This window comes from Protopterus annectens, chromosome 2.part2 (genome assembly GCF_019279795.1).
Source record: "Protopterus annectens isolate FY-2018-M chromosome 2.part2, PAN1.0, whole genome shotgun sequence".
Lineage (NCBI taxonomy): Eukaryota > Metazoa > Chordata > Ceratodontiformes > Protopteridae > Protopterus > Protopterus annectens.
The window spans coordinates 655,666,577-655,681,747 of NC_056730.1; the positions used below are offsets into that span (position 1 = coordinate 655,666,577).

At 40.1% G+C, this 15,171-nt stretch overlaps 1 protein-coding gene across 1 annotated transcript in view; it reads right to left on the minus strand.

Annotated features, from left to right (window-relative positions):
* SPEF1 (sperm flagellar 1) overlaps positions 1 to 12,998 on the minus strand; it is a 516,028-nt gene extending 503,030 nt beyond the window's left edge. The window contains exons 1-2 of the mRNA XM_044064457.1: positions 12,754 to 12,998; positions 1,090 to 1,201 (exon numbers count right to left, since the gene is read on the minus strand). Of these exons, the coding sequence (XP_043920392.1) occupies positions 1,090 to 1,201; positions 12,754 to 12,862 (221 nt within the window). The 5' untranslated portion in view covers positions 12,863 to 12,998. The remainder of the gene's footprint in view (positions 1 to 1,089; positions 1,202 to 12,753) is intronic.
* Positions 12,999 to 15,171: the final 2,173 nt, after the last annotated feature.

The following is a 15,171-nucleotide window of genomic DNA, read 5'->3' on the forward strand; positions in this document are numbered from 1 at the left end:
TATGGGTAGAGGCAGGAGCTCGAGAGTTGGATCTGTAAGTCTGTAGTATGTGGCCAAGTCGGACATGTAGTCAGATCTGTAACCCATACATTTAGGAAGAATAAAAAGGACAACATCAGATACCATATTTGCAGCATTCTCAAGAAATTATCCCAAATCATGGGCCACTTCCTTATTTTGCCCATAATGGAGCATGTCTTCTTCAAATCTTCTGGTTGTATCTATAGTCTCTCTTTGTTTTCCCAGCTTTTATGCAGAACCTGCAATCCAGCACTGTTCCTTTTATCCATCCAGGCTCACAAGTCACGATCAACTTCTAGACCAACTTCATGAAAAGCCTCTGCCATCAATGGAGTTTATTAGGCAAGGGGGGAACAGAAGTAAATTGCCGGCCCTTTTTTCACATCACACACACAAACCACACTCACACCTAAGGAGAACTTAAAGGGAGGAAACCTGAGTGCTTAGAAAAAAAAAAACATGCAAACACAGGAAGGACATGCAGATTCCACACAGAAGGAACATCAGCTGAGAATCAAACTAGAGAACCTCTTGCTTTGAGGTGACAATATTGCCCACTGCACCCCTCACATTTACAGAAATCATACTAACTCTAGCCTTCCTAATAATCTTTCACTATTTCCACAATGAAACTATGCCACTATAAGGTCCCATTATGCGTTTATTTTCTCCTGCATTAGTAGAAGTCTATAAAAGTTAAGCTCTTGAGACTGTGGGATTTTCAGTGCGCCTAGTGCCTACAGAGGAAAGTCTGACCATAAAAGATTATTTTCGGAAGAGTAGTGATTGACTTTGCTTAACTGGCCACTCACTCATGCCTCTATTCTTCTAAATTTGTACATACCTCTGGACCCATGACCCCAGAATGTCCATATTCTCCCATATAATTGTAGGTAAAACACCTACCTACTTCAAATGTCCTCTCTTAAGGAGTCCAGCCTTCCACCCAGTTAATCAACTTTTCTGCGTGTTCTCATTGTATTTCCTCTCCTGTTAATATATTTATTTGTTAAGTCTTCACATTTGCCAAAATTAAGGTACATATAAAAAGAGAATAATATGCCATACCTGTTCAGATGCATCCAATTATTGACTTTTTGTTGTGTGGAATTAGCAGGGACATAGTTATGCATTTCTACTAATTTTGGAAAATAAAACTTCACCAATTCGCCAGCAAGCACTAAGGAAAGAAACATAAAATTTGTTTTACAACGAAGCTGACATTTTTTTGTAAACCTTATAAGCAGAAGTTATATATTTACCATAATGCTGGACCTTTACTATCCAAAGTCCATCCACTTTGAATGTTGGGAATCTCCAACATCAGTCAAATCTGATCTGGCAAATGATCACCTCATGAAGCACTCATGCTTCTTGCCTACTCCAATTATATACCTGACCTCTGCATCTCCTCACATCAGTTTACTGCCTAATGACAAATGACAGGAAACAATGAGAATGGCACTGAGAAAAGGATGGGCTTCATAATTATGTCTACTAGGTCCTTCCAGTTAGGGGTAAATGTGACACTTTGGAAGAGGGATGGGGGGCTGTCAAAGTGCATGGACTAGGAATAATGAAGATCTAACTTTATGGTATGTACATAAATTCTGAACCTATTATCCCATCTCTCCACTTCAAATGCTGGAATAGATTCCCAGCCTACCTGCTTTCCTGCCTGAAATCATTACAAAATACCTTTGGGGATGGTGGCCCCAAAGAAGGACTTTGATCTGGAAATGTCCAGTTTATAATGTATAGAGAAGGTGTGCAATGTAATTCAGGTTGTTGCTGTGCAAAAATCATGGACTGAAGATTTTTGAAAAAGGCTGTAGGCATTACCACAGATCTAGTGGAATGAGCTTTTGGCTTTGTTGGTACTTTTTTGTTGTTTGTTTTGGGATTGATCAATGAAGGTTATGCAATTTAAAAAGCATCTTCATACGATTATTTAGTAAACTTTCAGCCCCAGCCTAGAAAGTGCATAAGAAGGCAAGAGATGAGTGCCTTTCCTAATTACTTTTGTTCAATGTAAGTAGAAGTATAACTGTCTGTGAACATCTAAAGTGTGAAACAAATACTCTCCTCTGTTGGAATAATTAAGAAAAATACTGGAAGGTGAATGGAATGGTTGAAGGAGTACTCCAAATCAACTTTTTTTTGAGGAGTGATACTCTTTCTTTGTAAAAAAATCAGATATGAAGGCAAGTAAGACAGGGCATATAACTCTGAAATCCTTTTAGTAGAAGTCATAGCTACCAGAAACAGTGTCTTCCAAGAAAGAAATGTCAATAACCTTTTAAAGAAAAAAATCTGGACTTGCATATAGACAAAGACAAAGTTATTACTTTTCTCTACAGTCAACCCCAATATTGATTTCAAAATCTTTGCAAAAGATGGCACTGAAATAGAAGTAGTAAAAACAGCCAAATTATTAGGAGTAACCATAGATGACAAGCTTGGTTATGAACACCATATCCTAAATGCAATAAAGAAAACACATATTAAATTAGGCAAACTATACCGACAAACTTTACCTGGACAACATCACCAAAACTAAACTAGCCAGCACATTACTCATTACTTCTCTTCTATATGGCTGTGCAATTTTTACCAACCTACACACATCCCTCACCAATAAACTACAATCATGCTACTATAAAATAGCAAAATTTGCCACCGGAACATCTTATCGCTCTCATCACTGTCGAGCTAGCAATAGTCTTAATTGGCTAGAATTTTCCCATCACCTTCAATACACCCAACTTACCAAGGCACACAAGCTAATGTATAAACCTGATGAATGCCCTGCACTTAACTCCATGTTACAAACATATATTCCTACCAGAACTCTGAGATCCTTCAATAAATACCTACTAACCATAACTAAACCCAATAAAAGGGCAGGAAAATGTCTGTATTCCTATGCCATTTCAAAACTATGGAATGACCTACCATCCTACATAACTCAAATTGACCATACTGTTGTTGTTGTGTCTTTCAGCTTTTCCTGGTTAGGGGTCGCCACAGCGGAACTCCGGTCTGCTAATGATTGGCAGTAGATTTTTACGTACCGAGTTGCCAGCCCTGATGAACAACCTTCATACTAAAACCTTCAAAACAGCCTTAAAATCAAATTACCTAAATAGCCCTTAATGCACCTGCCACAAAAGGAAACCCCCTAGGTACCTATTTACCTACTTAACCTCCAAGTTCCATCTGTAAACTCCAAAAATTGTACAAACTAATACAATTGTCCACTATGAATGTTTCTCCTATTGTACTCTCAATGTAAAAAAGAAAAAAAAATTTCCTATACTTCTGGAAGACTACCTGTTATATTTTTGCCTCCTAAACTGCTGTTATAGAATAGTGTTTTATACCTTTCATTTTTGTATCTAGCATTGTTTAAAATATCTATTTTACACACGTATTTGTAATGTTTTTACTACGGAGCCTTTCTCCCTGGGCCTCCACTGAAAATGGGGTCTTTAACCCAGTGGACTTTCCAGGTCAACAAATGTCAATAAATAAAATATACTAAATCAGAGATTGCCCTTTCTCAGAATATTCCTTTTCTCTGCAGTACGGAGATCTCAGAGCTGGTATACATAAGTTTTGGAGGATGTGCAATGTTTGCCTTCACATCATTGGTGCAGGGGACTTGAGCCCTCCAAAAAAAGTTTAAAGGATAACAGGGAGCAAAAAATTTCAGGTCAGAAAAAGAGGCTGGTTCAAATGTGCATGGGGGGAGGAGGGGCGAGTCAGTGCCTCCAGCAGAATGTTCAGGTCCCACTGGGGGGGGGGGGGTGCAGTCTTTAATGGGGAGATGAAGGAGAAAGGTACTCTAAGAAATGCTTTGCAAACCTTCTGAGCTGCCAAAGAAGTAGATGGAAAACCTTTATGAAAGGATAAGATGGCAGACAAATGAACCTTAATGGCAGAGTAAATGGATCCAGACTTGAACTATACTACTGATCTAATCAGCGTATCCTATAACTAAAAAGATCATCTCCACTTGACTCCAAGTAGACTATTCTCTATCTGTTAAACCTAGCACTTGCTCCTACAGTACTTATTACCTTGATACGGCACTCTTGTCATAGATAGTACCCCAAAAAGGTAACCCCCCATTTCTCGGTCACCCACGTCCCCCTGAATCTTTTTTAAAGTTTTTGTCTATCCTTCTAGCATGTCGAGGGATCAGTTGCTAGTATCCTCTCCTGCTCAGCTGGTGAACCTGGGAATACTGAGGCAATGTTACAATTGCCTCATGTACACAGACAACCCTCTCCTCCTCCCACAAAACACAAATACATGCGAGAGATGCAACTATACGGCCAAACTGGAGGCTGAGCTCTCTCAACACAGGACTGGCAAGACCAGTCAGGAGGAGAAGGTTACCACACACACTATAGACCCAGTCTCACATAGCACCATTACAACCTCAAATCATACACATAAACACACAAAGACATACTCGGAGGCTCTGATCAAAAATCTACCAAAACAGCAGAGGCCACCAAAGCAGACACCCAAACAACCACCACCTCAGAACACAACACCTGCAACACATAGACCTCACAGTCAGAGTGTCAAACAGTCACAGCCCTTAAGGCCAAACACAATGCCAGACACACTAGTCATTGGTGACTCCATAGTCAGACACACTGTCGTCCCGCTCACCAGACTGAGTAAGGAGAAGGTCACAGTAAGCTGCCTGTCGGGCGCTAGAATCCGCCACATAACGCAAGCACTCAGGTCTCTCAACAGCAAGTACAAATATGACTCAGTCATTGTCCACGCTGGTGTAAGCGACCTGAGACGTACCTCCTTGGACTACATGAAAAGAGACATTGAGGAGCTCTCTGATTATGTAGCCCAGGCAGGTATGACCCTGACCTTGAGCAGTATCCTACCTTCACCAAGAGTGATGCCACAATACAGAGATAAGATGATCAGCTTTAACAATTGGCTTAAACACTGGTGTCATTCAAAGGGGATCCAGTATCTGTCTGCCTGGGATGACATGCTGGACAAGCCACGCTGCTTCAAGGGACGGCTTGCACCTGTCACCCTGGGATTCCGGATATTGGCAAAGGCTCTTGCCACCCCATAGTGCCTTTTTAGGCAAGGCTCAAATTCTAAACCTACCACCCTAGAACACAAAAAGGAAAAAACTAAGGGTAATGCTGCTCAATGCCAGAAGTCTAAATCTCAAAATGCACGCACTCGAGGCCCTTCTCAGTATGGAGAACATCGATGTCTGTGCTGTGACAGAAACCTGGTTCAAGGCTCCTGAGAGCACCCCAGCGCTATCAGGTTTTACCTCATATCATGCGTTCCGGCCCCAAAATCCGGACAATACCAAGAAAGGAGGGGGTATCCATATTCATCAAGGACACCCACACCTCAAGACTGGTGGCAACATACGATGCATCGGAGACCATCCAGGTGCAATTAACCATAGGCAAGACTGCTCTGCAAATTGTAGCATGTTACAGGCCACCCTCACAAACTCAGGAACCTCACATGGCCTTCCTGAAAACACTAGAGGGATAAATGTATCACCAAACACCATCATACTAGGTGACTTCAATTACCCTAATATAGACTGGGAACATTACTCAAGCCCAAACACCCTAGCCCAAAAGTTCCTGGAATTCATAAACTCAAATGCCATGGAACAACTAGTCACCATCCCCACAAGAGGAGATAACATACTTGATCTCATCATCACGAACATGGGAGCACAATGTTCAACACCGGAAGTATACCCCTCACTGGTGAGATCAGATCACAAACTAATCTCGCTGGAGGTCCTCATCCCACCCCCACCTGAAATAAAAAAGACCACTGTAAAGAACTTCTCAAAAGCCGACTTCACACTTCTAAAGACTAGTGTGGTCTCCTTTAAGGCCCCCGAGCCAGCGGAAAACAGTACTCAAGCCGCTGAATCACTTACAAACACCTTCTACCAGCACCTGCAGGACTGCATGGATAAGGCAATCCCAAACAAAACAAAGACTCTTAGTACCAAAGGCAAGCGTCCAGTCTGGTGGACCCCAGCCATAAACAAACTCTACAATAAAAGGAGGAAGCTACTACAAGATAGAGCAAAATCCTTAAAAGGTAAGGCACCCTTGATCACTATAAGTAAAAAACTAAGAGCTCTCATAAAATCATCCAAAGCAAATTTCGAGAGAAAAATAGCTAAAGACTCAAAAGACAATCATAAGGCCTTCTTTAGCTATGTTAGAAACCTAGGAGGAAACTCCCAGATATGCTCAGAACTAGTTCAAAATGATGTGAAGATTACTGATCCTACAGACATTGCCAACATACTGGCTGACAGGTTCAGTGCAAACTTCTCCCCAAAAGGAGAGGTAGCTATACCAAGCGATGGCAGCCCCCCAAACATCTCCAGCGCCCAAGTGGGAACTGCTCTCTCCAAAGCAAAAAACACAGCATCCATGGGACCTGATGGTGTCCCCGGCTGTGTGCTCCACGAACTCAATGAGGAATTAAACCCACAGCTAGGACAGCTGTTTAATCAAAGTCTTACCTCTGGATACGCACTCCAGGAGTGGCGACTGCAACTGTGGTCCCACTTCACAAAGGCGGTGCCTCCACCGACCCTGGAAATTACCGGCCCATTAGCTTGACACGCCTTATCTGCAAAGCCATGGAGAGGATCATAATGGACCTCATAAATAAAGACATAGGGAATTTGCAGACTTTGGATCCAACCCAGTTTGGCTTTGTCAAAGGCAGATCATGCCTTTTAAACTTGGTTGACTTCTTGAAACAGTCACCAAAGCCATTGGCGAGGAAAGGCAGTCCATACAGCCTACCTCGATCTGGCTAAGGCCTTCGATACAATACCCCACTCGGGTATCATTGAAAAACTCATCAGCTTAAATGTTAACCCATACATCACAAGATGGGTTGCAAACTGGCTGAGTGACAGAACCCACAGGGTCAGAGTTGCTGGCGCCATGTCAAACTCAAAGCCTGTCACAAGTGGTGTCCCACAGGGCTCAGTCCTGGGCCCACTCTTGTTTGGCATCTACTTTTCCGAAGTACAAGCAAACACAGGAGGGTTATGGCTGACAAAGTTTGCAGATGACTGCAAACTGGGCCATAGTAGAAAACACATCTGACACAGATATCCTTCAGAAGGGTCTCACAGAAACGGATAAATGGTGCCAGAGCCACGGCCTGAAGTTAAATGCCAAAAAATGCATAGTCATACCCTTTGGGAAAAACAAGGTTACCCCTAGCTACCAAATAGGTGGCAATCCACTGAGCACAGAAGAAGTTATCAGGGACCTGGGGACCCAGGTTGATAGTAGTCTGTCATTCGACACCCATGTAGCTAAAGTGGTTAGGAAGACCTTCTACATTGCCCACCTTATCATGAAGGGATTCTCATCTAGATCAAGGGAGGTCATAGTCTCCCTTTACTCATCACTCATCAGACCAATGATTGAGTACAATGCCCCATTCGGGATGTATCTGACCCGACACTTGCAGCAGCTGGAGAGGCCACAAAAGTTCCTCACCAAAAGGATAAAGGGTCTCAAAATCTGTCCTATGCTGCCCGACTGAAAGGACTCCAGCTCTATTCAGTCGCACCGCTTGCTCAGAGGTGACCTTTGCCTAACATACAAGGCCATGTCAAACCCAGATTTGATGAATATGCTTCACCTCAAAAAATCTAGATCCATCAGAGCCACAAGGACGGGAGACTTAAACCTCGACACGGCTATTAATAGGACGTGCTGGAGGGATAGATTCATCACCCAAAGACTCCCTATGCTGTGGAACAAAATCCCGGTACATGTGAGGCAGAGCACCTCGCTGGCCTTGTTCAAGAGAAATCTTGACCAATGGATGGGAGATCGCAGATATACCCCAGGGATTACCTCAGTGTCACTGCTCGACAGAGGCACAGCAAAATAATGGGTATAGTTCCCCATACTAAAGGGGTGGCGTAAGCCACAAAACGATGGGCTAGGCTTGTAAATGCCCTCGGGCAGATAGCCTAGTATGAACCTATGAACCTATGAACCTATGAACCTAAGATATGTAAAACTGGGGGAACTGGAGCAGAGACGGGATTCAAGCCCTAAAGAAATGCCCAGATGGGAAACATTTCTTGTAGAGTCTGCGTATTGATTCTTTCTATTAAGCTGAGAGAATTTGGATAACTTTGTGGGAAAAGGCTGGATAAGTGGTCATCAGCAAAACTGGAGATAACCTTGAGGGAAAAAATGTCCAGATGAGATTCGCTGTAAGGATGGGACTGGAGATCCAGTTGTGGATATAAAAGCAAAGGTTGCTTCTTGAGGTGAGGGAAAAATAGAGGGAACTATACTTGTCTAGGCCAGAACACTGCTGTGAAAATTACTAAGGGCTTGCACGGAGATGCTTTCTGGAAGAATTTTATTCATAACTCACAACCTTGAAAACAGTGAAAATAAGAATAAAAGGCCCTTGAAAAATAGGAACATCCAGCTAAAAATCTGGGCATCTAATATGACATAACTCTTCATGCTTCCAGTAGGAATTTGGGATACTACTCAGAAACATATTTAAAAAACAAGAGATTGATAAACATGGTGAACAATATAAGCACATTATCAAACAGACAGTGAAATATCTGTTTACTTTAATGAAATGTATTGCAAAATTCTTCCATTTATTTTTGCTTAAGGAAAAATGGAGGTCAGATGTGTGTCCCCTTTCTTTAAATTATTGTTGCCATTAGTACATCAGTCATGTAGTGTGGTTTTCTGATACAAGACATCTTCAAAATTATATGTAATGAGGGTTATTCAGAAAACTGTATGAAGGGGTAAATCAATCCTGAAAATTGGGACATATATATCCAAACATAAGGACATCCTGTGCAAGGGTAAATCAGGCTTGAAAATAGGAATATCCCTCCAAAACAGGGACAGTTGAGATGTCTGCATCAGGTGGCTTTATGCCAAACAATTTTATTCATACATGTTCTTTCCTTGCACAGGTATTGCATATCTGTAACTTCCAAATGTAGTTCAGTTTAACTATGTTTATTGCAGTTTTGTATTTTCTTGGACCATGCTCAAGTTTTTTTGCCTTGGAACCTTAGAGACACTCAAGTCCTCTATAAGAGTAAACTCTTTTTGCATTTATTCTATTATTCTTATGCTAATGTTGCCACCAGCAAAAAGATTTGTCCTGGCAGCAGTGTATCTTAAATTTTCAGTTCAGCTATGTATTCTTCAAAAAGATTGTATACAACCAAGTACTTAAAGGTTTATAATCTGTCTCCCAAATCCAAAAAAAAAAGTCACAGACTAGAACACATCAAGGAGAAGCTTACATCACATTATCATGAACCTACACTAACCTGGGCTTGAAATGTTATTATACTGAAGTGAAGTCTTGAGGAATTTGTTACCTTCTATTTTAAATACTCTGCAAATCATTTTTTCTCAGTTAACTAATGCTAGTTTCCTTTGCATAATTCAGACAGTTGGCAAATCAGTTAATTGGTTGCTTGTTTTCTTTCTGGTTTCTCATCCAGAAAAAAAGAGGTCATTGTTTCCCTCTACTCATCACTCATTAGACCCATTATAGAGTACAATGCCCCTTTTGGTATGTACCTCACAAGACATCTACAGCAACTGGAAAGGCTGCAAAAATACCTCACAAAGAGGATTACTGGCCTCAAACAGATGCCTTACGCAGACCGTCTCAATAAACTCCAGCTTTACTCCGTCACATATCACCTACTCAGAGGCGTTCTCTGCCTAACATACAAAGCTATGTTAAACCCAGAGCTGATGGACATGCTCCACTTGAAGAAATCCCAATCCCTCCGAGCTACACACTTTAGGGACCTAAACCTTATCACCACAATAAACAGAACATGCTGGAGGGATAGAGTCCTGTCCCAGAGACTTCCCATACTCTGGAACAGACTACCCATCTATGTCAAACAGAGCTCCTCATTAGCACTCTTCAAGAAAAATCTTGATGATTGGATGGGTAATAGGATCACTTCTGTGGTTCTGCTTGACAGGGGCACAGGAAAATAATTTTCTTGGGTGGCGAAAGCCAGGGTACCTTTTTGGCTAGGCTTGTATAGGCCCTAGGGCCAATAGCCTAGTACCTACCTATGAACCTATGTTACACAATGAAAACATTAAAAAAAGACACTGATAAAAAAATCCCTCTTATCTACGTACTTTATTTTGTGCTCCTTTTAAGGAAAAAATAATATCTACTTGATGTTATTGACAAAAGAACAAAACTTTATTGCGTTTAGCTGATAAACAACAGTGGTTAGCACAGTGAGTGCTCATTCCAAATACACTTGCCTTTCTGAGGCTAGTTTACAGTGTTTTTGTTTTATTTAGCTGTGACAGTAAAACCCTGCAGTATTGACTGCATCAGTTCAGATATCACCAAATATAATTTCCATTTGCTAATTCACAGCCGTTGTTGATCAGCAAATTGTACATCAAGTTCTGTACACAGCCAATGCCCATGTCTTATCTTGCTTGAGGGGTGGAGGTATTAACAACATCCTGTATATAATTAGGAATACATGAAAAGCTATATTAGACAAACCATTCCCCATTGTGATCAAAACAAAAAGAATCCTGAGTAGTAAACGGCAAGTATGTAAAGATCCAGCATAACAAAGACACAACTAACCCTCCACTAGGATATATTTAGCCTTTTGCCATCCAGAGATAGATTAAAGAGTACACCACCTTTCTACAGTTCTTGGAAGTATTTGTGTAGTAACTATAGCCCCAAAGCAAATGATATGATATGCTGAAAGCGACAGGGGGTGAAAGCTGCTGTCAGGTCAAGTAATGAGGTTGGCATGTAAATAATTTCATACATATGGTAAGACCATAGGAACGTGGCCAGTGTTGGATGGGTCTTCATACATTATTCTAAGTGCAAGTGTAATCCCAATAATTTTGTATGCTTCACTCCAATTAGCGGTTATGCAATCAACTGTTTTGACTTCAGATGGAAGTACAGTCGTGTAAGATTATTGCCATTTACAATAAGTCTTCAAGAAAAGGTCACTGTTATGGGAAATCAAGACATGTGGGTTTATCAACCATCTTTTTTTTCTGTGATCTGCCTAGGCTTTTCAAACTATTTGTGAGGACCAATGCAGGTCTTTACAAAGGAATTTACGCAGGTGATACTAGACCCCAATGTAAGTCCAACAGTGACATGCAGTCTCTTCTGTTCTTCTACCCTGGAAGCCCCACAGGGAAAGAGTGCTTCTTATAGAAAATGCATGGTACTCATCTATTATCATGCAGTGAGAATCCAAAAGTACTTTGAAACTTACATCTGTGTAAAGAGTAAATGCACATAAACTCCTGATGTAAGCATACCTCTGAACTGTACAGATTTTTGCCTCCTATGTTTGGTCTGTTTCTCATAAAATCTGTGGTTTTCTAGCAAATCATAAGGATGATTTGAGGATTGAAATTGCTAAATAATGAATTTCAGACTTCATATTCTTCAGAAAATGGATGCTAAGACAAATCATGTTATTCTATCAACTTTCTATGTTTATAAGAGTAAGATTTAAAATCTGTCCCCATTTTTGGGCCTTTGTCTCTCCATTATGTCAGGCTTTGTCCAGACTTCTTGAGCTAAGAGGTTGAGAAGTATGGATGTAAGTGAAGGGAGTAAGAGGAGCTTTACTATTACAGTATTCTCTCCTCAGAATTCTACTTTTGTGGTCTATTGATATATAACTGTACCAACTTTTTTGCAGAGTGTAGAATACTGCACTTAGGCAGACCTGCACAATCCCCTGTAGAGCAGCCAAATCAGAATTTGACTCCCTTTAGATTGTGCTCCACCTCATAACATTTTGAGAAGGTGTGGACAGCATTCCACTTGACAGCTTCCAATATGACTTGAGCCTAAGCATTTCTAATGTACTTTGCTGAAGATTAATTTATTCTAACAATTCCTTACAAGCTCTCTATACTTATTATTATAACAATTAATACTAGGGGATAGCTACTGTGAGAGGTTTGTTTAGTTACAGACAGGCCTTCTCTTCCTTTTTTGAAGGTAAGAAAAAATTGATCTGTTTTCTTGAAATAATGTTTTTTTTTCTTTCTGTGGTAGTATTTCAGCTGCCTGAATACAACCAGAGCAAATAGAAGATGCCCCACCCCTTCATTCAGCAATGCTGAGTCCCAATATGGTGGAAAATACAAAAATACAGGGGGAAAGCAATTATTATAATTATTAACCACTTTTCTCCTTAAACTTATTTTTTGCATGGTGACAAGCACCCCCCCCCCTCCCCATGTGGAGGGCAAGCATCTTCCAGTTTCATATATATCACATCCAAGATCATTACACCCTGAAAAAGGGGAACATTCTGGGAAATTATACTCTTGGGTTGGGTTGGTATAAAAGTGGTAACTCCTTTTTTTTTTAAACGTTGTTTCATAAAAATACATTAAATTACTTCTAAATTAAAATTCAGGATGCATTCAGTCCCTTTTCTGTTGCATGATTCAGAACTTCGGAAGTAATTGTCCCAGTATTATTCCTAGAAACTTTCATAATACTATGTCAAATTATTTTGAAGATACGGTCTTTATATATCGTCCCGAGTAATTAAAAGTTCGGGCACAGAATTATAGAAAACGGTCAAAAGTAAAGGCATCACATACTCACCTCCATCACTGAAATCCCGACAGATGTTCTTTTTGGGGCGAGAAAGTGGTATTTTATCTACCCATGCGTAAAGGTCCTGCAACAGATCCTCGTCCAGTTGTACTGCCATAATGCGGGTCCAGATGCTGTTCCTATAATGTATCACAGAGCTGCAGTATACTTATAACTGCACACTAACCTGCTTGGTTATGGAGGCCCTCGTGTTGATGTGTAGCCATGGCAACTAACTGCCGGCGCAAGGCAGAATCCGATTGACGCGCTCACCCAAAATAAATGTAGACCGACTGAACACAACTCCAGTGTGAACTTCTAGTCTTATGTGCAGGTACGTGTGGAATTTTACATTTTTAACTGGGTAATAATGTATATGTTTAGTCAGCATCGCACGTTTGCTATCTAAGCGGTGTAACACGTCCAATAATTGCTAAATGTAGACATAATTTCTTTGCATTCCTTTTAAGACTTAGCTGTAAACCGCGCGTACATTATTTAACTTTGTGAGCTGTATACACTGGTTACCAATGCAAAATTATACCACTTTGCAATCTGAGATGTATACACGGCCCAGATACAGCGTTACAATAACGCTAGGTAACTAAAATTTTAAAACTGACACTAATTCCTTCTCCACACTTGCTACAAAATGTACAGATCGTAAAAGGAGCATTCTGGTGATAGCACGTCAGCATTTTTCAATACACCTGTTTTTCCTAATTACTTACCTCTCAACTGTCCAGATTTTTGCCTCATATTTTTGGTCCGTTCCTCGTAAATTTATAGTTTTCTGGCAAATCACTCAGGATTGAAGTAACTAAATAATGGCATACACGGATGAATGAATGAATTCGGGTTTTAGACTTGCATGCTAACACAAATCCTGTCATGCTACCTTTCTCAATTTATAAGAGCAATATTTAATAATATTTGTCACAATAATATCTCTCTCAATTCTCCCCATGTCTGAAGAATGTCCAGATTTTTGCCTCATATTTTTGGTCTGTTAATTTTATGCATAAAACTCGTGGCTTTCTGGCAAATTATTGAGGAGTGAAGTCATTGAATAGTGACATACATTTGAGTTTCAGGTTTTATACCCATCAAAAAATACATATTAACACACATATTGTTTTTCTAGCAACTTTCCAAGTTTATAAGTGCAATTTTCAAAATTTGTCCCCATTTTTGGGCCTTTGCCCCCATTATTTTAGGCTTTATCCCGACTTTTTGCGCTCAGAGTTTGAGAGTAAAGTTCCCCATTATTTTAGACTTTGTTCAGATATCTTATGCTAAAAGGTTGAGAAGTATGTTAATAAACAATTGCACACCTGGAAGTACAACTTAGTACATCTGCTAGTAAGGGTTTGAGGTGCTGCAGTGCTACTTCCCATTCACTCACCACTATTATATTTATTACTTGTAATTAATTATTTGTAAGTTGTTAAAAAGGCGATGTGCCGCCCATGTTAATAAGGCACTTGCAGACACCCACAAGCACTTTTATAAAGTAGCAATTAATTGTTCTCATTTGCTGAACAACACCTTACCTTGCACTAAATGAGGTAGGTTTAAACCCCATCACATATTACTTATTTAATATAACAGGATGAAACTAAGGCAGTTAGGAAACAACAGGATGTGCAATATCTAGTGTTACCCTAGGTGTGACCTAGCCACCTTTATACTATCAGACCTATTTTTTCAATTGTTGTACTTAAAGGAGAACTGCACCAACATACTGAAAAATATGTTTATTTCATCATGTCTTGATGCTTCCAACATTTTAACATCATTTTTATATTCCATATACTTTCTTTTTATATTTTTAAATGTAATTCCAGAGTCTGCTCACATGGAGTCTGATGTCTTGATTTTTTAGTATATCTAAAGGTATACCACATTGCAGTGTTTGGCCTTAAAATATTCCATCATAGCCCCTAAACTCCTGTCAATACATTGACTTTACATGTGTTGTCACATGTATCTTGCTTTCTTTTAGTCAGTAAGGTTTAATTACCATTTCTTGTTTTGCAATGACTACTTAAAAGACAAACTGGGATAATCACACAGAACAGTATTCTCAGTGACTGTTACTTCTTTTTCTTTCTAAAGTGGCCAGTTTTCATTCTTTTTATTATGCCTGAGTTGTATTCCTTAAACCCATACCCCTTCCGCTAAACACCTCCCCTTTGTATCTGTCAAAGTGGAAAATTTGAGCTGTTTGCAACTGTGATTGATAGATCACAGCGGGGGGTAATGTTCATGTGCTGAGAATACTGTTCTTTGTGATTATCCGTGTTTGTCTTTTAAGTAGTCATTGAAAAGCAATAAATGGTAATTGACTCATACACATAGCTCTCAAACAATCAGGGACATTACCTGATCCAGTTGTAAGGTCACCCTTATGTCGGGGCATCACAA